The sequence below is a fragment of the Podarcis raffonei genome, chromosome 3 (assembly GCF_027172205.1).
Source record: "Podarcis raffonei isolate rPodRaf1 chromosome 3, rPodRaf1.pri, whole genome shotgun sequence".
In the NCBI taxonomy this organism is placed as follows: Eukaryota; Metazoa; Chordata; class Lepidosauria; order Squamata; family Lacertidae; genus Podarcis; species Podarcis raffonei.
The window spans coordinates 1,208,705-1,234,970 of record NC_070604.1 but is presented as its reverse complement, the minus strand read 5'-3'; the positions used below and the strand labels follow the sequence as shown (position 1 = coordinate 1,234,970).

General features: G+C 45.2%; 1 protein-coding gene across 3 annotated transcripts in view; it reads right to left on the bottom strand.

The window, feature by feature from the left end:
• Positions 1–12,827, bottom strand: part of PTCHD4 (patched domain containing 4) — a 55,789-nt gene extending 42,962 nt beyond the window's left edge. For 2 of the 3 annotated variants that reach the window (XR_008329321.1, XM_053380274.1), the window contains exon 1: positions 12,193–12,827. Coding sequence is in view for 2 of the 3 variants with exons in the window: in XM_053380274.1 (XP_053236249.1) it covers positions 12,193–12,741 (549 nt within the window). In the remaining variant the exon portion in view is untranslated. The remainder of the gene's footprint in view (positions 1–12,192) is intronic. The other variant, XM_053380277.1, reaches the window with a different exon arrangement.
• Between the last annotated feature and the right edge of the window lie 13,439 nt (positions 12,828–26,266).

The window sequence follows — 26,266 nt, the reverse complement described above, 5'->3', positions numbered from 1 at the left end:
GCAAATATGCTGAGATGCTCCTGAGTCCACAACAAAAGACTTCCACTTGGCACATTTAAGTCTTTTACGATCTGTTGTCCTAGCATGGAAAACTCGCGGCTCGTTTCTGTCTCTACTATACGATGTCGGCTGCTGGGCTGACAACCGTGACTGACGAACAGAAACAGGCTTGGGAGTACTTTGCTTTCTTTTGGATCTGCAGTCCTTTGCAAAATGTCCTTGTTTATTGCAGAACCAACAACGCTTGGCAGCTTTAAATGCAGTCGTATCACCACAAGTTTGCATATGGCGTTCCTCATTACTTCTGGAAATAGGAGTGCTTATGGCACAAGCCTCCCTTCTGTCCAACTCGCCCATTAATCTTGCCGTCACCACTTCCACAGTTAATTGTGCTGGTGGAACGGCAGATATCTGGCTAGCTATACCATCGAAGTCCTCATTAAGGGAACATAGAATGATAAAAACATACTGAATATCAGGTATCTCCATGTCCCTTCGAATTAATTCGCAGCGTATTGCCTCCAGACGCCTCAAGTGTGCTGCCAAATCACCACCAGGCTGCAACTTCGTCTGGTACAACTGCTTGAAAAACGTCAATGCAGATGCTGACTCTTTTCTAACATGCACTGCTGCAAGACTGTCCCACATTTCTTTGGCAGTTTTCTTATTTCTTATATAGACTACTTGCTGGTCACTGACTGCCAAATTAATTATCGCCCTGGCTTTTGCATCTCCTTTTGACCAAGCATTAGTCACAGGGTCAGGAGGGTCATCAGTTACATAGGTCCATACTTCTCTAGAGGTCAAAAGCGCCTCCACCCGAAAAGACCATAAACTATAGTTCTCATCTGTTAGCTGTGGGAAGACCAGAGCCTTCTCAGCTTCAGGAACCCGGTCAACCATTCTGGAACTCTTCCAGACCCACAGAACTACGCTAACAGGAGAAGGAGTTTTCAAACCTTTCTCAGAGTCCAAAAATATGCAGTCATCCACTCAGCAGCTGGGCCCATAACCAAAGATGTTGGCTATTTGCAGTTTAGTAGCGCAGAGAGCTTGCTGGGGAGACCATGCATTAAAAAATAAATAAATTGTCCACTGACGGGCAGTAAATGCAGTTCGCTATCGTAATGTTTAAAGAGTCAAGTTTAACAGTACCCCTGCCAAGCGACTGCAAGACTTGTGAATTGGCTAAATGTACATTACCAATTTCCTCTTCGAAAGAAATAAATAAGCTTCGATCGTTGCAAGTACTCAACATGCTCATTGTTCTCCAAGGGGGGGTCAGTTGGAGGACACACAGCGGTCTGCTTGAGCCCCTGGTAACTTGCAGTATCCTGGAGGGTTGTGTGGAGTTGTGGCTGGGGAATGTGCAGTGTGAGAAATGGACTTCCCTGCCCTAATTCCAACCAGTCCAAAATGTAATGAACTTTTAAGGGCCTGACCTCTTTGAGGCTGAGCCAAGAGCTGTGCAATATATACATACAGTTAACAGTCAACTCCTGGTGGGGTGATGAATTAGGAGCAGAGGGGAAATGCTCCAAATTCTCTTTTAGCCCCTGGCAATTTTTCTGTTGTCTCGGAGGAAAGATGAAAGCAGGGCCAGAGATTCATGTCATGAGACTCTCCCATAAATATAATCTCCTTCACATTGTATCCATTCTAGTTCCAGACCACATAGGCAGCATCCTGCCAGGGGCGGAACTATGTGCCCTGGCGCGGCGAGCGTCAGGGGAAGCGCTGCCAGCCGCCAGTGCAGCAAGCGGGGAGTGGGGGTGCGGCAATGTCACCCACCCTCATGGCTGACACTCGGTGCGCACCGCACCCCCCGCACCCGCCTTCCTCCGCCAGTGCATCCTGCTCACTTAGCTTCACAACTTGACACTGGGAGCTCATCCATTTGGGCTATAAGGAGTGATTTCGCAGCAGTTCAGCCAGAGGCACCACACACACAATTTCTCACAGGCCTCTAACTTGTTCCTTCTAATCTCAGCCTTGGTGGTTTTATGCCTATTGACAAGGCAATTGTATCTTCACACCTGGAGAACCCCCTAAGCATGCTCAAAAATAGGTGCTTGTAAATTTGAAAGGAGACAGCCCACCTGACCCCAGCAAGCTTAAGGAGGAGATATGGGATGCTGAGGGTGTTAGGTAGAAAAAAGAAAACAGGTTATGGGGAAAACAGCTTGATGAAGTCCCTGATAGAAATAAATTTATTTGGAAATGATTAGGGTTTGAGAGATGCAAATCGAGTTTAGCATCTCCCCTCCTCGTGTGAAACGGAGAGGTGGAGGAAGGTGTCTCCTGGGTGGAATCTATATACATAGAAAAAAACGCGTCTTCTGGTGAGGCATCATGGCAGACGCCACGGCAGCGAGCAGCTCCTGAAGCCAGCCAGAACCAAGCGCGCTACCTGGCTGGCTCCCAGACTGCAGGGCCTGCTGCTGCTGCTGCTGCTGCTGCCACAATCGACAAGGAACTGGGGGCGCCCGGTGTGCCAACTGAGGAAGCTGCCAACCCCTCCCCGCAGGCCGAGCCGGGAACGAAAGTGAGGACACCCAGCCACCCAGCCGACTGTCCAGCGACAATCTGGCACCAAGAAGATCCCGAAGCCGGCGCAGGGGAGAAGAGGAGAGAGGAGAGAGAAATAGTGGGCAAAGAAAGACACGGAGCCCCGACCTTGCTGCTGCTGCTGCTGCTGCTGTCCCCTACGCCGCCACTGAGAAGGGAAAGGAGGAGAGGTAGGAAAGAGCACCGGGAGGGCAAGGGAAGCCGTGAAAAGACACGCGGCTGAGCCCGACCCGAGCCTCCACCCCCCCACCGCGGGGGGAGGTGTTTTGAAAAATACATAGCTCACTGTTGCCACCTAGTGCCACATTTGTATACTACTCTTTACAACACATTTAAAACATTTTATTTGCAGCTGTGTAGCTGAGTCCCTGATGAAGCCCTGAGGCCAGGAGCGCTGCTCTTCTAGCTTAGCTCCAGCCCTCAACAGGAGCACTTATCTTACACACCACGGGAAAGGAGCATTTGAGAAACTCGCCAAATCTTCCAGAGGGAGCAAGGGAGATTAACAGTGGCACAACTGGCACCCTGCACAGACTGATGACACATTATTCTGCTTCCAGAGGAGGAACCATGTCTGGTCTGCTGCAGCAATGACAACTATTCTCTTTGTGTCATTATTGAGATCAAGTGAGCACTTTCACCACACACTTTTCGGAACTAGCTAAAATAGTCTTGTTTAAGTAAGCCTACCCAGACATCGAGAATGTTGAGATAATTTTAATCTGTTTTAATATTTTAGCTTTTGTATGTTTTAAAGGATGGCTCTGAATTTTTCTTGATTTTACTGTTTTGTCTTTGGTAAACTGTTTGAGGTTTTTTACACTCAAGTGGTGAAAAAATAAAATAAAAATCTAAGTCAATGCAGACAGTCATCTCTCTCTTTGGTAGAACATGTTCATGTTTCTAATTACCAGGTGATTATTTGGAGACTGGAATAACCAAACACCTCATAATATATGCTCACCCTCACAACAGCTCTCTGGGACAAAAAGTGTCCCCAAGTGAGAAGCAGATGGGAAGCAGCTCAGAGGAACCAGTGGAACAAACCTCTGAGGAAACGTGGTGAGAACCCTTTAAATTGATGGCATACAAAGAAACACAAATGCGTTCCTATTTGGAGATTCAGTTCTCCCATATGCACTGCCTGGGACGTTCTATGCCTGGGCCAGAGGTGACTCTTGTGTCTTTAGGAGTGAGGAGAAATTTGGCAGGTGCACTTGCCTCATCATGACTGCTCTGAGAGGTCAGAAACTAGATGTACTAATTCACTTCTTTACACACAGCCAGTAAAGAGCCACTTAGGAGCTGTCAGTCTTGAACTGAAACAGAAAGGGTCATGACCACTTAACCTTTTTTTAAACCAGCACAGAACTTGTATGCGCAATTGGACATTTTTATTTTGCGACAGCTAATCCAAAATTGCTTCCTTGATTAAATTTGCACAGCTAGGGTTGGTAGGATGCACCCCAGAAAACAAGCATTTGTGCTTAAAAGAGGAGCTAGAGTTGCCCGGGGGGCACCTGCATTGCCTTCACCCATTCTCCTCCCTGCGTTGCGGTGCTGAGCAGGAGTTTGCTACAATTGCCTGACTGAAGGTGGCATGATGGGAAGGCCCTGCTGCTTTGTGCTTCCTGCCTTGTAGGCCCAGCCCTGTATTTTAGTGGCCTATCAACAAGGGATAGTGAAGCCCTCTTATATGAAACAACGTGAGCTTACATCAACAAAATAAAAGAAAATCGGATAACATGCATAATTTTCATTTGGTAGCTCTCTATAGCAAACATGTCATGGAGTTCACTGTCACCCTGAAGCTAATTTTCTTAGTGCTGTGTTTGCATGAATGTGGAGAACATTAGTACACATGTGCACTGCATCATGTTCAAAGGTCTCTTATGTCCCTCCTCTTGGAATGTCCACATTGTGTTTCTTGGCCATGCCAGGGTGTGACAAAGAGGTATTTTATAAGGAATACAGAGTATATTCCATACCAGAAATGTTTTTACTTCAGACTTAAGGAGGTTGCATTTTAAATGGGAACTGAGGAAAAACTTCTACAACAGCGCTGTTCTCAGTCAACCTAACATTTTCAGTCATTTTTGCTTATAAGCTAAGTAGGTCATGCATAAAAAAAGCAAAAGTATTAAAGGCAAATCTCATTTAGCCAAGTGACCTAGAGCACACTGAAAACACCTAAGGTCTGTATTTTATTTTTATATGCACTGATGGGGAGCTAAGTAAGGTGCACAGAGTTTTGATGAAGAGAAGATACTAGAGCACTGATATGATGTTTCTATATTTATTATTCTTTATTATATTTTTAGTGATTTTTGCAATCAAGGGAAGCAAAAATAAAATGACAAAGTCATAAAAATCAGATGCAAACAGCAAAAAAACTAAAATATTCATCTGACAATATGTTTAAAGGGAACAAGTCCTACCCTCGCTTTCAGTGACCCTCCAAATTAAGTTTGGACAAATAAGCTTACCCAGCAATGGTCCCAGATGTGCTTCCTGGAAAAGAGCCTTTCGCAGGTGGGGAGCCACCACTGAAACGTCCCATTCGCATGCCGCCATCTTGGACACTTCCTTCAGAGAGGGCACATGGAGGAGGAGCTCCGATGGCGCCTGCCGTGTCCAGGCTGGTTTATGTGGGCAGAGAGAGGCAGCCCTGGAGGCATTGGAGTCCTGAGACTTTATATGTCAAGGCTGTATCATGGGTTGTAGGTCAAAACCAGCGCTGCAAACTAAGTGATAGCCAGTGCAGTCGAGCCAGGATAGCTGCTAAATGTTCAGACTGTCCTGCCCTGCTGGCTGCTGAAATCTGCATCAGCTGCAGTTTCCAAACTGTCTCCAAATGCAGTAATCTAATCTAGAGGTGACCAGAGCACAGACAACAGAAGTGGAGCTATCCCTGTCCAAATTGGGGCATAGCTGGGCTGCTGGCCAAAGCTGATGGAAGGCACTCTGCGCCACGGAGGCCACCTGAGCCTCAAGCAACAGCAAGGGATCCAGAAGGACCCGCAAGCTACATAGCTGCTCCTCGAGAGGGAATTTCATCCCGTCCACAGTAGGGGACGCTCCACCCATCCAGTCTAGCGAGCCACCCACAAACAGTGCCACAGTCTTATCTGGATTAATCTTCAGTTCATTTGTTTGATTTTGTTCTATTTCTGGGGAATATGAGTTTGGCAGGACACCTGGCCTTGTTGTAAGCTATTAAAGGTCATTTTAGAAGCACCTGATGAAGTGTATATACATGGTTGGCTAATGGCACTCAGTAAATGCTGGAATGTGCATCGACTCCCATGAGATTCACTCCATAATGTCACAGCAGCCCCGATTTTACAAGCTGCCAAAGTCAGGCAATATGTTTTGCAGTAACCTGACTTTTAATTTCTCTTCCTTCTGTGGGGGGTAATTCCCTCTTCCCATAAATATGTAAGTTAGATTTCATAGAGTGGTCCCAGGGCAGCTGCGGAAGAAATCATCTAGCATAAATTCATGCTGAGGTATTCCTGTCACTGCAATGGTGAAGCGAGTTCAGAGCTGGAGTGTGGTGGGCCCACGATGAAGGACATTTGAATGGCGCTTGGAACATGTGAGAGTTCGATATAGAATAAGTGTATGTGGCAGCTTCGTCACAAAGAAAACGCCTCAGAGCGATGGCATCTCCTGTCTTTTTCACCTTTGTACATGTTAAAGTTCTCAGTAACCACAGAATGTCAAAAATATTGGTTTTTGATGGTAAAGTCAACTGCACTAAACACTAAGAGCATCTTAGGGCATTAACATCCAGAACATTAGCCTAACCCTAAAACAAGGGAGCATTCACAACATTTCCCCATAGTTAATAATCCATAAAGCATGTTGACCACAGTCATGGACAGCTGAGGAGTCAGGGATTAAATAGTGCACAAATGTGTAAATTTGTGTAAAATGTGCACAAGCGTGTGAATGTGTTATTTTGTTCTACCCCTGCCCCAGTGTCCCATAGAATAGAATCATAGGACTGGAATGGCCCTTGATGTCACCTAGTCCAAACCTTGGCTCTGTGCAGGATGCAACAATAGCATTTCTGCCTGATGGCGATCCAGCCTTGAGTTTCATACCTTGCTTCCTGACTGGGCAACATGTTGCAATCAAGTCTGACTCTTGTTTCTGCCCTACCTAACATTTTGAAGTTCAGCTTGCCAATGTGTTGATTTCTATAATAGAGAACCAAGGATTTCTGCAAGTCAGTTTCCAGACTACAGTTGTAACTTGACAGCTGTGCTCCTTAAAAGTCTATGCTATTCCTCTACCAGAATAGAAAGAAACATTTTGATCTAATTCAACTGCTCTTATGACAAATTTTCTGAAGTATGTAGGAAAGAAACAGACTTAGACCCAATAGGAAGTTTTTTAAAAATCTAACTGGTATGTGGGAGTGGAGTTTTTGGCAACAGCTGCAGCAGACGCCCCCTCCCAAATTAAAAATCAGGTGGCATCTATCCAAAAGTTCTTAAAGAACTCAAATGTGAAATTTCTGGTCCTCTAAGAAATTAGCAGCAGCAGCAGCAGCAGCAGTAGTATATTGTCCTTCATCTATAGATCACAGTTCACATCCATAGATCTCAGTTCACCCATAGTTCACATCATAATAATAAACATATGTAGCTTGTTTTTTAAAAGGGTCCAAGAAATTATACGTTATTTGGCTTTGTATCTGTTCTGGGAAAAGTGATGGAAAGCATGACTAAAGACAAAATTACCAAGCACAGAGAAAAGTCAGCATGGCTTCTGAAAAGGTAAGACCTGTCCAAATAATTTTTTTAAGAGTTATTTTAGTATGTCATTAAGCACATGGTGATGCAAAACGTTGGATCAGCTGGAACTAATGCTTTTTAATTTGTTCATGAATGAATGACCTGGAGTTAGTATTGAGCAGATGACACCAAATTATTCAGGTTGGTAAAAGACAAAAGGGGTTGCAACAAGTTGTGGTTCAATGTAAACAAGAGTAAAGTGTTACACATTGGGGCAAATATACTACGTTTCTGGTGGTTACTGACCAAGAAAGAGATATTGGGGTCACAGTTTGATGAAAATGTTGCATTGGTGTGCAACTGTTATGAAAAGGGTGAATTTAATGGTAGGGATAGAAAATGAAACTGTCTGTATCACAATGCCTTCATACCATAAATCAAAATGCTTATAAATGTGGCTATGTGTAGAATATTGTGTACATTTCTGGTAACCACAACTCAAAAAGGGCATTGTTGGCATCTGTCTTTCTTTTTTTGGTGGCTCTTAAAAGAGTCTTTGGGGTCGTGTGCCGAGGGCAAGCGGTGGGTCCCGGGAGCCTCTTCTTCTTGGGCTTGGCCACTTTGGCCTTGGGTCTTGGGCTTGGTTTGGCCTTGACTGCCTTGGCCTTGGCCACCGTCTGTCTTGAGAGACAATGGAGTACATCTCCAGTGGTGAAGCAAAACCGCTGCATTAGCAGCACCAAAGTGACCTGGGCAGTGTGTCTGGAGGTCCTGGGCTGCCCAGACAACAAGACCCCCTTCTCAGCCTCACTGATGGGGTCCACAGGAAAGCAAAGCAGGGTGTTTGGCACCAGATCGTCTGCAGGAGCTGCTGGAAGGAGGCGCACCAGGTGCCATCCAACCACCTTAGGGACTCCACTCTGGATTTGTGAAGGGTTTACTTCTGAGCCTTTTCTTCTTCTGAAGATATCCCACAAGGCAGCAGAGGTTTAGGATCAGAGATTTCATTCTCCTAGATGGGCCAGAAGGGCTACCTTCCTAGACTGACAACCCCCATCTCACTTCCCTCTACGGCATGTGCAGAAACCGCCTTGCCTGTTGGACCCACTCTTGGTCTCATCTGCTCAATCCACCAGAGCCTGTCTTTGAATGCAGGGGAAGCCCTAACTCACAGAGAGATTGAGACCAATCACATCAGGCCAGTCATCAAGCCACCCATGAGACTCACTGGCCAGTCAAAGCTGTTCTCAGGGCAGGCTGACAGCTTCTTGGAGCCCCTCCCCAAACACCCCATGCACCCCCCAAAAAGGATATTATAGAGCTGGAAAGGGGGCAGAAAGGGGTGACCAACATGTTTAAGGGGCTGGAGCAACTCCTCTGTGGGCTACAGTTACCACATTTGGGGCTCTTTAGTTTAGGGGGGGGGAGACAAGTAAGGAGGGAGGCTGGGATAGTGCTGTAGAAAACTATGTGTGGTGTAGGAAAAGTAACACCAGAACCCAGGGCCTTCTGGGGAAGCTGAATGTTGGAAGAGGCACAGACAAAGCCAAGCGCTTCTTTACACTGCGCAAAGTTAAACGATGTAATTTGCTACCACAAGATGTAGCGATGGCCATCAACTTGGAAAGTGTTAAAAGGGAATGACAACCATGTCTATTAGCATATATGTGTGTGTCTATACTGTATATTAAATTTCTGTCTCATTTTTCTTTTTTCATGGAACCCAGATTGGTATATATGTGGTATCCAGGTACTGACCAGACACAGGAGTTTCAGCAAGGTCACAGTGGCCTCTTGTGCCTTAAGCTAAGCGCTGCCGGATCACACCAAAGGCCTTGCCCAGTCTGCTCTTCGGGCACTTAGAAGGTATCCATGGAAAACAAAGAACTACATGCAGCAGGCTGGTGTGAGAAGGACCAAAGCGTTCTGCTCCTCTTCTGGGACCATCTCCCCCACAAATGGGTTACCAAATGAAGGAGAGGCCCTCCTCCACAGTCCAAAACAGCTCTTGTTTTGTATTTGTTTTGTTCTTTCCAGTTAGCAACTTTTTTGGATTTTCTTACAATTTCCTTATGTATTTACAATTAGTGGTATGAGGGGAATTTTAAAATATGCAGGAGCAATCAAAATTAGAAACATTATATGCTTTTTTTACACACATTTCTGTGGTAAAAGTATCTGTATATCATGCACAGATGTTATGTGTGGCAGTCTTGCTACATGGACAGACAGAAAAACTAACATACATGTCATTGTTACAAAGTTATAACATTCCTTTTTAAACACAAGATTTTTTTAATCCATCAAATCTTCAATGGTGGTAATAAATCTTGCAACTGGTGTTGAACCTTGATTGAAGTCCTTTTTTTGCACTTGGATGTTTTCTGTTTGGCCTGTTTGGTTTGTGGGTGTCATATAAGTGGTAGAATTGGCCTCTTGCCCGGTGGTTGGTCAAAAGTGAACTCAACCAAGGAAGGTGCTACCTTCATCACCAAAACACGGACTCTGCTCTGTTTGTTTGGTTGTTTGGTTGTTTGGCCTGCCCAAGGGACACAAGGGCAGAGAGCTGGCAAGGTTTCATAGGGGAGGAATACAGGGCCAGCCTTGGGTCAACTCACTCTCCCTGAAAGAAGCTGGGGTCCAAAGTGCAACCAAGGACAGGGTAGCAGGAGCTGCATCTCTTGAGTCTCAAGGTTCTTTACAACTAGAAGGAGCAAGTGAAAAGAAAAGCTAACCAATATTTGGCCACGTTAACTGATCTTGGGCCTATGGAAGAGAACCTTTAAACCTAAAGATTTCATTCCCTAACAGCTGTGCACAGAGACATGGAAATAAATTATGGTGTTAATGCACAGTTTCATATTCCACAGAGCAACATGGACTTCCACAGGAGCACCAACCATGCCAGCCAGAAATTCCCTGAGAGCTCAAAGGAACACATTAGATCCCATCAACCTTTAGGGTGGGACCTAATCGACCTCTTCTTCCTATGGTGGACAGCAGCAGCTGGAGGCCCAAACCACCCCAGGATGTGGTGCAATGGCAAACTCCCGCAGTTCCAGCTGACCCCGTCTCCACCAAGTCAAGAACATCCAGGACGACCTGCCACATAATGGGCAGACTCACAGTTCTAGACTCAGGGGCTTCTCAGAATGCAAAAAGTTACAGCACGTCTATTAGGTGTTTCTGAGCATGGAGAAAGATTCACTAACGACATGGAACAAAGTTTAATTCCCTGACTGTTAGTTTTCAAAGCCATTTTCCTGCCCAACAAAGACAAGTCATGTATATGAATCAGAAATAAACATAAAATGCCCCTCAGTTATAGAAATCAGAAAAAATCCCAGTCAGATGGGTGGTATATAAATAATAAATTATGGCATATGAATATGTTGTTGTTGTTGCTGCTGCTGTTGTTATTATTATGTACTCCATCTGTCATATCTTTCCTACACAATATAAATAATTTCAGTGAAAGAAAATGAACTACTACAGTGTGTTTTTCTTACTTCACTTAGGGCTTATGGTAGACTTTATGCACATTTTCAAGTATGGATATTTTCCCATGTAAGACATTATCATTCACACACACACACACACAAATAGCTGAAAGAAACATGTAAGGTATAATTCAGCAAAAGTTAATGCTGGCAAAGTTCTTCTGGCAACAATGGGATGGGATGGAATGGGACATGCAACACAGCACTGCGCATGGTTACTTGGAAGTAAGTCCCCCTGCTTTCAATAGGACTTAACTACTAGGAAAGTGTGCCGAGGATTGCAGCCTTAATTGTGCTAAACAAGCCCTCTTAATCTCAGTAGGCCTTAGATGTGACCAGGCTTTGCTGCATTGTGCTCATATTTATAACTTCCAGGTAGATCAGGAGAACCTACTATTAGGGCTGCAGCCTGAACCAATGTAGGTCACAACCATAAAAATGAATGGTGTTTTTTTTTCTGAAGAAAAATAAGAAGTTTTTGTGGGTTTCCAAATGCATGTTTGGGCTAAAGGTGGGTGTCGGGGATAACAATAAGATGTGGTTTCTGAACTACGTGGCTAAGGCTTAAATTGCACTTCCAGTGATGTCAGTGATAACAAAAGGTTGCAGGTTATACCTGAAATTCTGTCTGCCATGCAACACAGCAGTCTCAAGAAGAATTCTAGAATAAAATTTCTACCAGTGGAGAAATTGTTGAGCCAAGCATTCATATCCACGGTCGCATTTTTTAGATTCAGGTAGGGAACCTTTGTTTGCCTTGGGATATGAAATATTAGGGTTAGCTGGGCAGAAACTTTCCATATCCCACCATTTTGCCTTTACTTCAGCATTGCATTGATGGTGCAATCCTATATGCCAGATCATAACCAGTGGCAAGGCTGGCCGTGCGGACGTTGGCCATCAGACTTGCCACCCTAGGCATGCAGCTAACGAACACAATTCCTAGAATCACTACTGCAATACTTCTGCTATCAGCACACTACAGCACAGGTTTCCTAAAATACACCCGAGGGAAGCCTTTGTGGACCACATCAAAGGTCTGTTCCCGTACCAAGCGGAGTTCATGACAAGTGCAAAAAATGTGACATTTCCCATATACATTCCTGTGATGGATTAACCTCTGCCTGAAAAGCGTTGCAGAGCTTTACCCCATGCTCAGTTTATTTGCAGACGGGGCAATTTCCCACTCCACACCATTCCCTCCCACCCCCACATGTACCCGCCCCCGCCCCCCCCCGGATTCCCCCACAGAAGTATGTCATTGGGTGCCGTCTTTGGAAACTACCCCAGAAATGACCACGGCGCTTCTCTTTGCTGTTGAGGACAAGGAAGGAAGCGCTGCCTCTTTAACGGGCAAAAGCATGCAGTTGAGAGCATACCTTCAATTTAGTGTTGGGATAGCTCACTTGCACCCTGGCTGTTGTCTTATTGGAGAGGGCAGCCTGCCTCAGATCCTCTAGCACTGAAATTATATCATCCAGCACGCATTTCTTATCCTGATTTCTCAACACACACAGATGGGAAAAAGTATAATTATAGCCTTTGTGGTTCACCTTCATTTCCAGCACGGCTCGGTGGATGCGCAGCAGTCCTTCTGCCTGATGCAGAATATTGCCTCCGGGCTTGGAGAGGGCGATCAGGCGGCCATACCGCCCCGGGGTGTGCAAGTCCGAGTAGAGGCGGCTTTTGGAGCGGTCCAGCGGGAAGAGGCTGTTGGCCAGGCTGCGCTCGATCTTGGCCAGGCTGTGGCTGGGCGCCACCAGGCGCTCCAGGTCGGTCTCGGGCTGGAAGCGGTGCAGGGCGCTGAAGCCGAAGATGAGCGTCAGCACTGCGGGCACCGTCAGGAAGAAGACCGGGTGGCGGCTGACGAACAAGCCCAGCTGGTGGCACGACGAGCGGAGCCCTCTGTGGATCGCCTGCCGCAGCATCCTCCTCCGCCCCAGCCGGCGCCAGGCTGCCGGCGCCGAGCGGGCAAGCGCACCTTCCGCGGGGCTCCGCGCCGGATCCGCCTGCCGCGTGCACGCCCGGCGCGCGCCCCCGCTCCGCCGCCCCCGCCCCCTGCGCGCCCGCGCGCCCGCGCCGTTCAAACACTGCAGCAAGTTGCAGCAGCGCGGAGGAGAAGCGCCGTCGGGGGGGGGGCGAGGGAGGGACGGGGAGAGAGGGAGGGAGAGGGCAGGGCTTCCCTGGCTGCCGCTCGCCCGCCCGCTGGCGCGGATCCCCCACCAGCATCCTCGCGGGCGGGGCTGCAGCAGCCCCCCCGGCCCTCCCGAGGCGATCCTGCCGAGCCATCGCGAGGGACTCGGCCGGGCGCCACTTCGGGGGGGGGCCGGGGCCTTCCTGCTGCGCCCCATCCCGGGCGGCCAGGGCGGCTTGGCTCCGGCCGGGCTGCTGCCCCGGAGCGCCGCCTGCCTGCGGGCTGGATCTCCGCTGCTCGCCGCCCAAGCCTCCCCCGCACCAGGATCCGCCGGGCTCGCAGGCCCTTCCCGCCCCTTCCCCAACCACCGTCTGCGGCTTCGCTTTCTCCTCGCTGTTGTGGACTGTTCAGTGTTTCCGCTTTCTCCAACCCAATTTCAGCCCAAATAAATGTGTTTCAGTAAAATGAATGAACAATGTGGTATGTTTGCAGAAGCACACAACGCATGCAGTATTCACAAATCGGTACTCACACACGTGTACACAGTATAGACGGCAAAGGCCAAAAATTTGGAATACTGACTTCTCCCAGTTACTCTTCGCAAGCTCTGCAAAAAGTGCCAGAAATCTGTGCCCTTATGTTGTTGTTGTTGTTGTTGTTCAGTCGTTTAGTCGTGTCCGACTCTTCGTGACCCCATGGACCAGAGCACGCCAGGCACCTCTGTCCTCCACTACCTCCCGCAGTTTGGTCAAACTCATGCCGGTAACCTCGAAAACACTATCCAACCATCTCGTCCTCTGTCGCCCCCTTCTCCTTGTGCCCTCCATCTTTCCCAGCATCAGTGTCTTCTCCAGGGAGTCTTCTCTTCTCATGAGGTGGCCAAAGTACTGGAGCCTCAGCTTCACGATCTGTCCTTCCAGTGAGCACTCAGGGCTGATTTCATTAAGAATGGATGCGTTTGATCTTCTTGCAGTCCATGGGACTCTCAAGAGTCTTCTCCAGCACCATAATTCAAAAGCATCAATTCTTCGGCGATCAGCCTTCTTTATGGTCCAGCTCTCACTTCCATACATCACTACTGGGAAAACCATGGCTTTAACTATATGAACCTTTGTTGGCAAGGTGACGTCTCTACTTCTCAAGATGCTGTCTAGGCCTGTCATTGCCCTTCTCCCAAGAAGCAGGCGTCTTTTAATTTCGTGGCTGCTGTCACCATCTGCAGTGATCATGGAGCCCAAGAAAGTAAAATCTCTCACTGCCTCCATTTCTTCCCCTTCTATTTGCCAGGAATATAACCCCCTCTAATTTCCTTATAACCCCCTCTAATTTCCTGAATTTATCTAACTCTTTTTAAAGCTATCTATGTCTGCTGACACCACTCTTCCTTGTGGCGATGAATTCTATAAATCAATTATGCTGTGTGTCAAGACATCTTGGCTTGACTGAATCCACGGCTAGTCAATTTCACCGGATGACCCTGGAGCCAATGTGCCAAATGTTTCCTCATGGTGAACTTATATGAAGATGTGACGGTTGCCCCCCCCCTTTCCTGGCTGACTGTGGTATCCTGGGGTGGCCAACTGAGGTGGGGGCCTGCTGGATCTGGCCTCCTGATCTCCTCCAGATGCTCCTTATCGGAAGCCCTCCAGACCTGAGCGCAGGACCCTCCTGAGTTTCCCACCAAGGGGCCTTCAGAATCATGCTGCTTCTGACCCTGGAGCCAGAGCGTGGTCCTCGGGGCCAGGATCCATTCCATAGCAGGAAGCAAAGAGCGTGAGGAAATGGACAGGTCTCCAGACAGACAGAGCCACAGAAAGTGGAGTTTTCCAAGGATCAGTACTGGGACCTTCTCACGCCGCCACCACCACGCAAAGAACATGAGCTCCTGCCCGTGGGAGGGAAGGCGGTGGCTGAAGAGGGAGAAGCAGTTTTGCTCTGTTGTCTGGGACCACCCTCACATCCGCCTTCTCCCACGTTAAGAGGCGGGCGCAGCTCTGAGCTGGGCATTCAGCTCGGGGCTTTAAACCCTCTTTGCTTTCACTGCCACCAGAGATGCCAAGAGGCAAGTGTGCCCAATACAACCATTTGGATACATTGGGCAATGGATATATGTCATAATATTGACATGACAGCGTGAGAAAGACTCTGGAATGGAGATTTAAAATTCACAGCTTGCTATGCATTAAAAGAAAATTATATAAAGATGATGTACAGAGGGTACTTGACGCCTAGTAAGCTAGCTAAAATGTAGAAGTCTGAATCCAATATTTGTTGGAAATGTAAAGAGAAAGAAGGTAGCTTTTTCATATGTGGTGCTCGTGTGAGATTGCAAAAAATTTCTCAGAAATGATTCATAATGAATTGAAAAAAGTGTTGAAAATAACTTTTGTTTAAAAATCAAAAGCTTTTATTTTAGGTATATTCGGAGAAGAGGTGCCAAAAGACCAGAAAATACTATTTATGTATGCAACCACAGCTGCCTGAATGATATATGTCCAAAACTGGAAAGAGGAACTGGCTCCAAAAAGAGGCAACTGGCAGTTAAAACTGATGGAATACGCAGAGATGGCAAAACTTACCAAAAGAATAAGAGATCAAAAGGACAGACTTTTGTGACAGAATGGGGAAAATTTATCGAACATATGAAAACAAATTGTAAATAGTTAACAGGACTGATATAAACATGAGCAGTAAAAATTTTAAAAGAATTATAAAGGATAAATTTGTAAAAAGGATAAATTTGGATATGCAGAAAGAAAATAATGGAAAAATAAGAAACTGTAGAAGAGGAGGGAGGGAAGTTGCAGAAAATATTATTTGATTTGTGTAGATTCATATTCAATGTTGAATGTTGTAAAATGGAAAATAAAATTATTATTTTTTAAATCAAGACTCAAGGTAACTCCAGCTGAACTCAAGAGGACTAAAGAATATTTTACCTTGGCTGGGTTATGCCTAGACTTTGTCAGTAATTAAAACTTTGCCACGGCTGTGTTGTTATTAGAGAGTTCTAAGCCCCTTGGAAACTCTTTTATGGATAAATTGGAAACAATTTATGAATACAGAAAAGTCTATCTGACTCTGAAAAGATAAGATCTTCAGTGTCATGTATTCTCATGCTTTGAATATCGCTAAACCTTAGATTGACAGGAACTGGCAGTGAATGACAGGAGGTGAATGGATTACTCCATTATTGTCAGTAAGCTCTTTCTTGGACACTTGGAGAAGATGGAGAAACGTAAGCAGGTGACAGAACCATTCTGCCTCTACTTTGCCTCTGTCTTTTACCACAAGGGAAACTGCTTGTCCTAGCAGAAAACAGATCGAATGGTTAAGATTGTGTAACACACTAGACCTTTCAAACAAGTTTCTCCATTCAAAGAATTTTGAGCACTGCCCATGCAGTGTGTATGCCTACAAGATCAATGGCTAACGGAAGGAATTACAGCCCAAGAAAGATATCCGTACACAAATGCCTAGCTAGGCCACATAAATTCAAGTCTTGTAGGTCAGATGTGTTGCATTCCACAATATTAAAGGAATTTGCAGGTGTCATCTCAGAGCCCCTGTCAATAACTCTTGAGAATTCTTTTTTTAATAAATAATTTTTATTTGATTTTACATGTATAGAAGTATAACAATACAAAATACATATCCATATTTAGAGATTTCTCTGAATCTCTGGACTTCCCAACTTCCCCTTCATGGGTCCCATTGTCAACCTTTTCAACTGCATCTCATTCAGCAATCCCTATTTTATATCTCTGGAGCCAAGTGACGCTTCACAGGTAAGATTCACCTTCCGTTGTGTGGGCAGGGTGGTCCCTCCCCTTACCTGGCCAATCCCCTGGCAATGTCTCCCCAGGCGGCATTGGGTGATTGGCTGAGGTAGGCGGAGACCTCCAGGTATCCAGCCTGGGGAGGGTGAAGCCAGCCCGTACTACTGGGAGCCTTGCTGGGATCCGGGGGCTGTGCGCGACCACACAAAAGGCGCCCCCCATTTGATGTGGGGAGCCGTCATTCTTTCCATCTCTGGGCTAGTAACATCCATGCGGCTGTCGTCGCATACATAAAAAGTCTTTCCCGCTCCTTTGGGATCTGGTACCTACAATTCCTAATAAAAAAGCTTTCTTTTTTAAAAGAAATGTTATTTTAAACATTTTTTTCCAATTCTTTATATATCATTTCCCAGAATGCTTTTATTACCTTGCACATCCACCACATATGGTAAAAGGTGCCTTCTTTTTCTTTACATTTCCAGTTATTTGTAATTGTCTTATACATTTTTTCTAACTTACTAGGGGTCAAATTCCACCAGTACATAATTTTCATGTAATTTTCTTTCAGCGTACAACATGCCGAGAATTTCATAACCTTTCCCAATCTGAAAATTGGATATTATGCACCAAATCTCTTGCCCAGTGTATCATTATAGATTTAACCTGTTCATCCTTTGCATGCCATTCCAAAAGCAATCTGTACGTTTTTGACAGTAATTTTATATTATTTTCTAACAAGTCCTTTTCAAATCTTGAGGTCTCATAACTGAAAGCTTTCTTTTTATCTATCTTAAAAATATTGTTTAGTTGGTGAAACTGTAACCAATCAACAGTACTCAACAGTAACCATTTTCTGTAACTATCCAATCACTGAACGTCACTTTCAATCCCTTATTGGCATATATGGACCTGAGTAAAAACTATCTACAGTATCCCCCTGCTGGCCCAGGGTGAGAACTTCAGTACATAACAATGAGCTCTTTCTGTTTGTGAGAATTTCAACTGATGAACCAACTGATGCCATGATCATTCAGCTGGGTGAGAATGACCTGGGCCTGCAAAAGGACATAGACTTAACTTGGGCTGTAACTGCGAACTTTGAATCACTGTGAGAAATGCACCTGTGGAAGGTCATTGGTTGGTCAGACTTATTGGAAAGGAGGCAATGGCATGCTATTTCAGACCCGGTGAGTATAAACTGCTCAAGGAAGAAGGTGAGGAGCAAAGTGTAGCTATTGGGTGGCTCGGTGAATCATCATCCTGACATCCCCTTTGACAAAGAGACTTTGTTTAGATCCAATGGTGTCCACCTGTCTGCTGTTATGTGTGGCTGAAGGCTATTGTCAAAGGTTTAAGGGCTGGCTGCAGATGTGAGTGGTTTGGCAGCAAGCCTGGAGATTGGCTCAGCTCAGGTGGCAGTTTTAAGCATTGGGTAAGCCTTTGCCATGGTTGGAGGATGGGTTGTAAGCCTCTAAAGGGACGGAGGTGGTGTTGTGATCTAAACAACTGAGCCTCTTGGGCTTGCCGATCAGAAGGTCAGCAGTTTGAATCCCCATTACGGGGTGAGCTCCAGTTGCTCTGTCCCGGCTTCTGCCAACCTAGCAGTTTGAAAGCATGTCAGTGCAAGTAGATAAATAGGTACCCCTGCAGTGGGAAGGTAAACGGCGTTTCCGTGTGCTCTGGTTTAAGTGCTGCTGGCCGCATGACCGAGAAAGCTTTCTGTGGACAAATACTGGTGCCATTGGCCTGAAAAGTGAGATGAGCGTTGCAACCCCGTAATCACCTTTGACTGGACTTAACCATCCAGGGGTCCTTCACCTTTACATTTACTTTTTACCTGGTAAGCCTCTGACTGTCCAAGACAAAGGGCATCCCATTAAAGGAATCCTGGAGGAAGTGCTTCTGTCCAGATGCACGGGGGCGGGGGGGGGGGTCATCTACGGCCACAGCACTCCTGAAAGTGGTCTTCCTGGTGAGGACATTCCTATTTGATGTGAGTCATATAGGTTGTACCCAATGCCTGTGCCAAACCTCTTACATCTGCAATCAATAAAGTTGTGGCCTTGTTTGATCCAATTTAAAACCATGTTGGCAAGCTTGTAAAATTTAGGCTAGACCATGCTATTGTGGGTTGCATTTGTAGCTGGTTGATTTGTTGTGCCCAGAGGGTACAACAATGGCTTCCTGTCAACCTGGAGAGAAGTAACAATTGGGGTGCCACGGATTCCAGCAAAACATTAGTGCTATCAGATTTTAAACAATTTTTTTTGCAAGCAGTTTCCCCTGTTATAATGCAATAGGGCTCCTCATAACCTGAAATATATTTATAAGGTATCATAATACAAAGGCTGGCAACATGGAAAGTCTGGTGTGGATTATATCCACATTTTCTGGAATTGCCATAAAATAAAATAACACCAGTTCTTAGTTCTGAGCAATTTCAAAGAAATGGTGGGTTATAACTTACCAGATCATGACATAATTATATTTTTAAATTATTTAGAAGACTACATGGAGGAAGGAGATGCTGAAATGATTGCAGTCCTGCTGACTTCAGCTAAATTGTCCGTTTCTAAATACCCCATCCGACTGGTTTTATAGGGTATGGGTTTCAGCAGCTATTACATACTACACATGCTATTACATACTACACATACTACTACTACTATACAATTACATACTACAATTGAGCAAGAGAAAGCATAAGAATTGAAAATAAATTTATTGAAAAATATGCAATTTTTACCATCTTTTGTAGTGAAAAATTTGGAGATGTCAGGCTATATTTGTTATTTTTGCTAGTTTAAGGTAATCAGTTTGACAGACATATGTTAAGATCTCTGAAAGAAAAATAACAGTATGGATCACATTAAGAGACCTGTTTGGAGTGAATTGGACAATGTTGAGCTTTTGGGTGATACCTATGACCCCAGTTTTGAATATCAATTACTCAGTTTGTGAGGTGCTGCAAAACGTGGGGGTTTGCTGCAAAATGCTGCAAAACTTTGGCACCAGTTTCAAGGGGATCCCAAATTTGGAGTTCATAGTTAATGAAGCTATAGTTGACCCAGCACTGGAGTTGCTGTTATGTATGTCTCTTCTCTGTTTCAGAGCTAGAAGGTAAAATTATTGTAATTTTTCTTATTATTTGATCATCCGGCTTCACCCAAAGATACGCAAAACTGGTAAGGAGCAGGGAAAAGCCTAGAGTGGCAAACAGCAAACCGTCTTTTAAAGGGCTGTCAGAAGGCATTCCTCTTTTGTGGACAGTCCGTGTGATGTAGTAAGTCCTGAAAGTCCAGGGTTCAAACCCCCCACTCAGCCATGAAGCTCAGCATAATCTACCTCACAGGGGTGTTGTGAATGTTGTGGGAAATCTCTCACCAGAGATTAGGGTACTGACTCCATTCTTGGTGGGAAGCTGGAACTCAGGAATGAGGTGCAGAAAAAAGTAAACAGACACCTGATCAGGAATTACTAGTTTATTCCATACTCAAGAACCGTATAGACGTTTGGCTTCCAGTAATCTGGGACATTAGCAAGAAAAGGGCTGGACCACAAACCAAGGGTTGTTGCAGGAATTTTATGCCCATACTAAAACAAGTGGAATTGTACTGGCAGGAGGGTCTGTCCTGTCCACCTTTGTTGTGAACATGATCCCACTAGCTACAAATTGGCCAGATCTGGTTTTCCTGGCTACCTCCGATTTCTGCTACTCAGCCAGCATAAGTATCCTTTATTCTGCCCCAAAGTATGTGTTCCTGTGTTCATAATGGCAATGGCTACTTTTTCTTTAGTTTATTTTTCCACATACATCATGAGGATAAGATATGGAAGGAGAGAACTATGTACGCTACCTTGGGGTTCTTGGAGGAAAGGTGGGGTATAAATGTAATAATGAATATCTGAAGGGCTGCCTGACCCTAATCCCCTATCAAGTTCAAGAACAATAAGAAATGAGAGCAGAGGCCTTGAAGTCGCCCTTCCACAGATCAGTCCTGGGGTGGATCTACACATAGGGGGGAAACCAGCTATAAATAAGTCAGAAATTAAATCATTATAACAAAAGGGGGGGAACTACTGTGGAAAATCATAAAGAAATTCTTTTTGCTCTCCAGCATTATCTGGTGTTGCATGTATATAATGCATTCAAAACAAAGTTTTTTTGCCTAATGTAGCCGAGTCCCTGGAAAGCAGCTGATCAAGCACCAGGATAATGAAATGGATACTAACTGGAACAGAAACATTTATGGGAATTTAGAACCTAGTTCCTTTTCATTTGGAGAACTCTTTGCCACTTCTACCCATTGGGGGGTACTGCAAAGGGTCATTCTGTGGTCATTAGCTAATTCCTTATACTGTTTCTTGCTTATTTGGTTGCTCCCTGTGATCTTTGCATTGCAGTCCAGAGGAATGCAGACTGAGGAGTGCAAGTGGCTTCACTGATTCGGAATCACCACATTTGCTTGTGAGTAAATCCCATTCAGCTCAGTAGACTCTACTTCTGAGTAAATAGAGTTTCTGTTGCAGCCATTGGCACAATATTTGGGTTTTTTTTAAAAAAAAAAGTGGATGTGAAAAGAAGTGTTCAAAGTGTCACTGATTCACCCCAGTCCCTGGGTATTTGCTTACAAACTGCTTACTGTAAGTTGATATTTTAATAAATACATTTGTATAAAAAAACCATTTGCAGTTTCTTTTGCATGTACAGAGTATTTTCCAAATCTTCAATTTAGGGGATTGAAATAAACAGAGGAGCTTTGTGGCTGTAACTGACAAAGTCTTTTCTTAGAGCGAGAGAGACCTGTAGCCCAAATGCAGATCAGAAACATTTATTGAAAGCTAGTGGGATTTTTTAATGATACCTAGTGTGTCCTTATAGGTATACTAAGGTGAGATGGACTGTGTTTCTACTAAAATTATAGTAATTTTAAATTTACATCTATACATACAAATTAACACATTAGCAAATCCCAGCCTTCTTTGGATTTTGTCATTGATTTTATAGTTGTAAACTGGACAGAAACTATTTTGGCATATAAGTAGTATATAAATTTAATAATATTAATACAACTGTCTGTCACAAAGGTCACCTGCACATAGTCTTTCCTACCAAGGAACAGAGGCGAAGCACCCTGCTCCGGTCCCTGCCCGGGGGCATGGCGTGCACCAGGAGGTTATTGCAAGCAGCTGCAAATGGGGAAGCGTCTGTCCCCCTCCCTCCCCGGCTCTGCCACTTTACAGCGAGCCGGGGAGGGAGGGGGGCCCTCCGCCTCGGAGTGCCGGAGAGCTGGAGCTGCAAAGCCGCGCGCAGCCAATGGCTAGCGGGTAGGCTTGCCATGGGAGTTGTGGCGGGCGGGCAGGGGGCAGAATGTCACCCCCATCAGGATGGCACCTGGAGCGTGCCGCACCCGCCACACCCGCCTTGCTCTGTCCCTGCCAAGGCAAGATGCAGTGTGTTTCTATTAAAAATATACTAATTATTTCTAAATTTGCATCAATGCATGCAAATTAGCGCATTAGCAAATCCATGCCTTCTCTTTTAAATAGCTACTGCAGATGAGCAGATCCAGTTAGGATCACTGTCTCTGTGGTCACTTTCAGGGCCGGCCGATCTCTGGAGTTCTGGCTCAGATGACTCTGGATAGTTGTTTGAGCTGTGGGGCACTTAAGGCCCGACTCCATATTGCATTTTGAGGCCTTTACAAAACAGGATACAGTGGAGCCTCGGGTTACGTTGCCTCCGGCTTATGTCACCCTCGGCTTGCGACCGGTGCAAACCCATAAGTACCAGAATCGGTTACTTCCGGCTTCGGCTTCGCGCTGTTCATGCACACGCATAAGCACTAAATTGCGTTGCGTGCATGCGCAGACGCGACACTTTGGGTTGCGTCTTTTTTCAGGTTGCGGCAGAGCCTCTGGAACAGATCCCCGCCGTAACCCGAGGTTCCACTGTACTACTTTCTCTAGGGATATGCCAGCCAGGCATCACAAGCTGGTTGGTTATTCTGCACACAATATCTTTTCCCATTTTCAGCAGAGGGCTCTTGTCCGTCTTGGGATTCTGCAATTTAGCCTCTTTGGAAAGGTCAGCTTTGGAATTTAGCCTATTAATCAAAATATAGGCAATTCATTGCAGGCAAAGTGGGAGTTTAAATGGAGACTTAACCAGAGGAAACACTATGTATCCTTTTAAGCTCACAAAGCTTATCATTGATAGAAACGCTAAAAGAAATCACGAGTCATTGCTAGCAGATTCCCCCAATCAAATGGAGAAAACGACATAGTGTGTGTTTGGGAAGAGACAAGATGCGGGGGGGGGGGGGAGACAACTAGGCATTTAGAGAGCACTTAATTTGTAAACAAGCACACTTCGTGGAACTCTCTGGACAGCATGCAAGAGCATAGTACAGATTCTTTTGCAGCAAAGATTTGGGGATTTTCACCATTGACCTTAAGCAGTCCCAGGCAGGAATTCAAAATACTTTATTACCATGGCAGAAACCCAGGGTGCAATTCAGCCATAAAGATAACTTTAAAGTCTCACTGAATTCAGCGAGAGAGATAAAGATGTGCTTAAATGTATCCCATTGAAATCAGTGAGAACGCGTGTGATTCGAAAAGTACTTTGTTGTAGTTGCAATAGTGCCCACAATATTGCTGCCTGCCACCCCAATCTCTGAGAGGCCAGGGGTTCCAGGCTCTCACCCAGAGCCCATGTTTCCTTTTGGAAATGAGGTGTGTCGGAGACTGCGGTCTTTTTAGAATATATAGTTTATTGGCACATTTGAGCCCACAATGGAGGGGCTCCCAGCATCCCAGTCCTCCTTGGGTCTTGCGTCCTCCACAGACATTTCCCAGTCACAGAACTCCCTGCGCTCAGCTTCTGGCCCACAATGCTTTTCTTCCTCCTTCTCTCACCTAAGCTCTCAATATAGCATCTTTGTGCACCTTTTAGTTGGCGAATCGCAACACAAAATTCAAAGAAGTGCACATTTTGAAGAATAGCTGTATTTCCATTCACTTATTGGTCTGTGAAGTATTAAAACACATTAAAACAGAAACTGAATGACTTCCTCTTGCATGCCTAGTCTGACAATCTTTTAATTTCAAGTGCTTAATATGGTCATGAAATGTGATTGAACAGCTTTTGAAAATGAGGGAAACCTACAGTTTGGGCCTCAAACCCAGATATCCGCTTAGATGCTCTTAAAGAAACAGATCCTCACTATTTTGTTCCTCTCTGTATTTTTGTTTCTTTTAGATGCTGCATTTTTCTCATCAATAAAACCACCTGGGGGAAAAAGATTTCATACATGCTTATAGATCTCTTCAGACACCAAGTGATAACAGTGTCCTTTCATCCCTTTTCTAGGGCGAGAGAATGCATGTTTACAGAGTGGGGTCATTCCAACCAAGCCTTTTTAGTAAATAGATACCAGTTTGTCCAGAAATGTTACCTAGGGTATCTAGGCTCTTTGTCCTTCAATTTAATTTTCCCTGAAGCAGAGCCGTTTATTAGTGCTGTTTAACACAGTGGAGAAAGTTTCAGCAGCGAGGGAAAGGAAGGCAGGAGGAGGCCATTTCCTCTCCTCTCTTTTCGCCCGCTTTCACCCCTGGGAGCCCGGCATAGTGAGGCCAGGCTGACTGCAGTCCTGTTCCAGAAAGCAAAGGGGCACCGGAGAAAGCCAGAGAACACCAATTCCCAAAGCGCCAAAAGGGTTTATGAAGCACAACGTGTTTGGGAATTGAGGAATTCCTTCAACGATGGCAACCTAGAAAAACATAAAAATGGATACAGCCACAAAGTCTTCCACAGATTTCTAATTACTTTATTCCATATAGAGGAAGCCTCGGTGTAAATTATTACCGTCTGCTGCTGGGGATAGCACAGTTACAATGCTCCATGATTTTCTATACTCAGAATGTGCTGCTTGGATTTAAAATATTAAATCAAGCCATTTTGGCTTTTAGCCTGGTTTATGAAGTCTCTTGGCTTTTTTCTTAATTTTGCACAGGGTAAAGGCCTCCCTGCCACTCCCCCCCAATGCCCCTTGACTGACAATAAGGAAGCCGTGCTGATGTTAACAGCGGGGAGGGGGGGGAGGCAGAGTACAAAAAAACCCACTTCACTTGCTGTAACGCAGCAGTCATGTGAAGACCTCACAGTTGTCTCATCCTCCCCAGCGGACGGTGTGCAAAGCTGCTGCTTCCCCTCCTGGCTCCTGGAGAGCGGGGGGGGGGGGGCACCAGCAGCACAATTCTCCTCACACGTGCCTGTAGGAGAACCTCAAAATATAGACATCAAGAAATGGTGCCGCTGTTGGTGACTACCTGCAGCTGACACTCTGTTATTTCCATTCCAGCAACTTGTAGAATGCCTCAGGCTAAAACACTGCTTGTAACCTGAAATTTCTATTTTATTAACCTTCTTCTTTATCTAATAGTAGTCTGTCATGTTCTGGGAGGGCAGAACAATGCTCACCTGATAAGATGTCTCCTGGGAATGCAAGCAGTTCAGAGAAATGGAAGCATGCAAAAATTGTGCCTCCTTCAGCACAAATGCAAAAATACTCTTCTGAAATACAGTGTACTCCTGTGCCCTCAGATGTTGTTCTTCCTTTTTATTAAAAATGTGTCAGATGTGGAGAACTGGTCCCTGGTAGACTCTGTTAGCACACAATGTCACTTCTGAACTCATCTGGTAAGTAATTTGGACTTAAAAATTATAGGTGTTTTGGAAAGGTCAATACAGAAATGTGTGTATGGAAGTCAAATATAGGCATTCCCATGTGGCAGCTACATGTGGTGCCAGTTTTGGACTAACATTGTTTTACCCAAACGGCTAGAAAAGTAGTTCTATTTTTTAGCAAAGCAGCTTGTGACAAAAGCGCAACTTGGCCAGGCCGACTCCACACGGGACAGGAATGGGTTGACGGCGCATGTGAATTGCATGTATGGGATGCAGTACAGATATGAACTCATCCAAACCCTAAATGGAGAAGTATTCCAATGCATCTGCTTCATTGCTATTTGTTAAAGGAATGCAGCACTACAAATTGCAGCTCTGTGCATTTAATTGGAGCTGAAGATGGTGTTGCGTATTTGCTGTGCACACTTTTTGCACGTTGTTTTATACATGACACATTCTCTGACCAAGGCAATTAATCCGCACAAGAGAGTTACAAAAGGGAGTGCCATTTCTTTCAAAGGACTACACTGTGGCCTCTTTTCCACCTTGCTTGGTCGGCATCCTAGTCTGCCCTGACCACATAGCATGGGCATTTCATGACTCAGCTGAATTAAGCACAGATGCCATTAAATATTTACTTCCTGCAGCAGAATGCAGCCGTTCAGGGCTAAAAAAATTCTGCCAGAGAAACATAAACAGTGCAGGGCTCCCCAAGTTGTAAGTTCCCAGATGGTGATGAATAAGTCATGTTGTACCTTGGGCCTAATTGCTCTAAGTTCTCAGATACTTGCAAAACATCAATTATACATTACAAGCTCTTCTTCTTAATGGTTACTTGCCAGCATTTA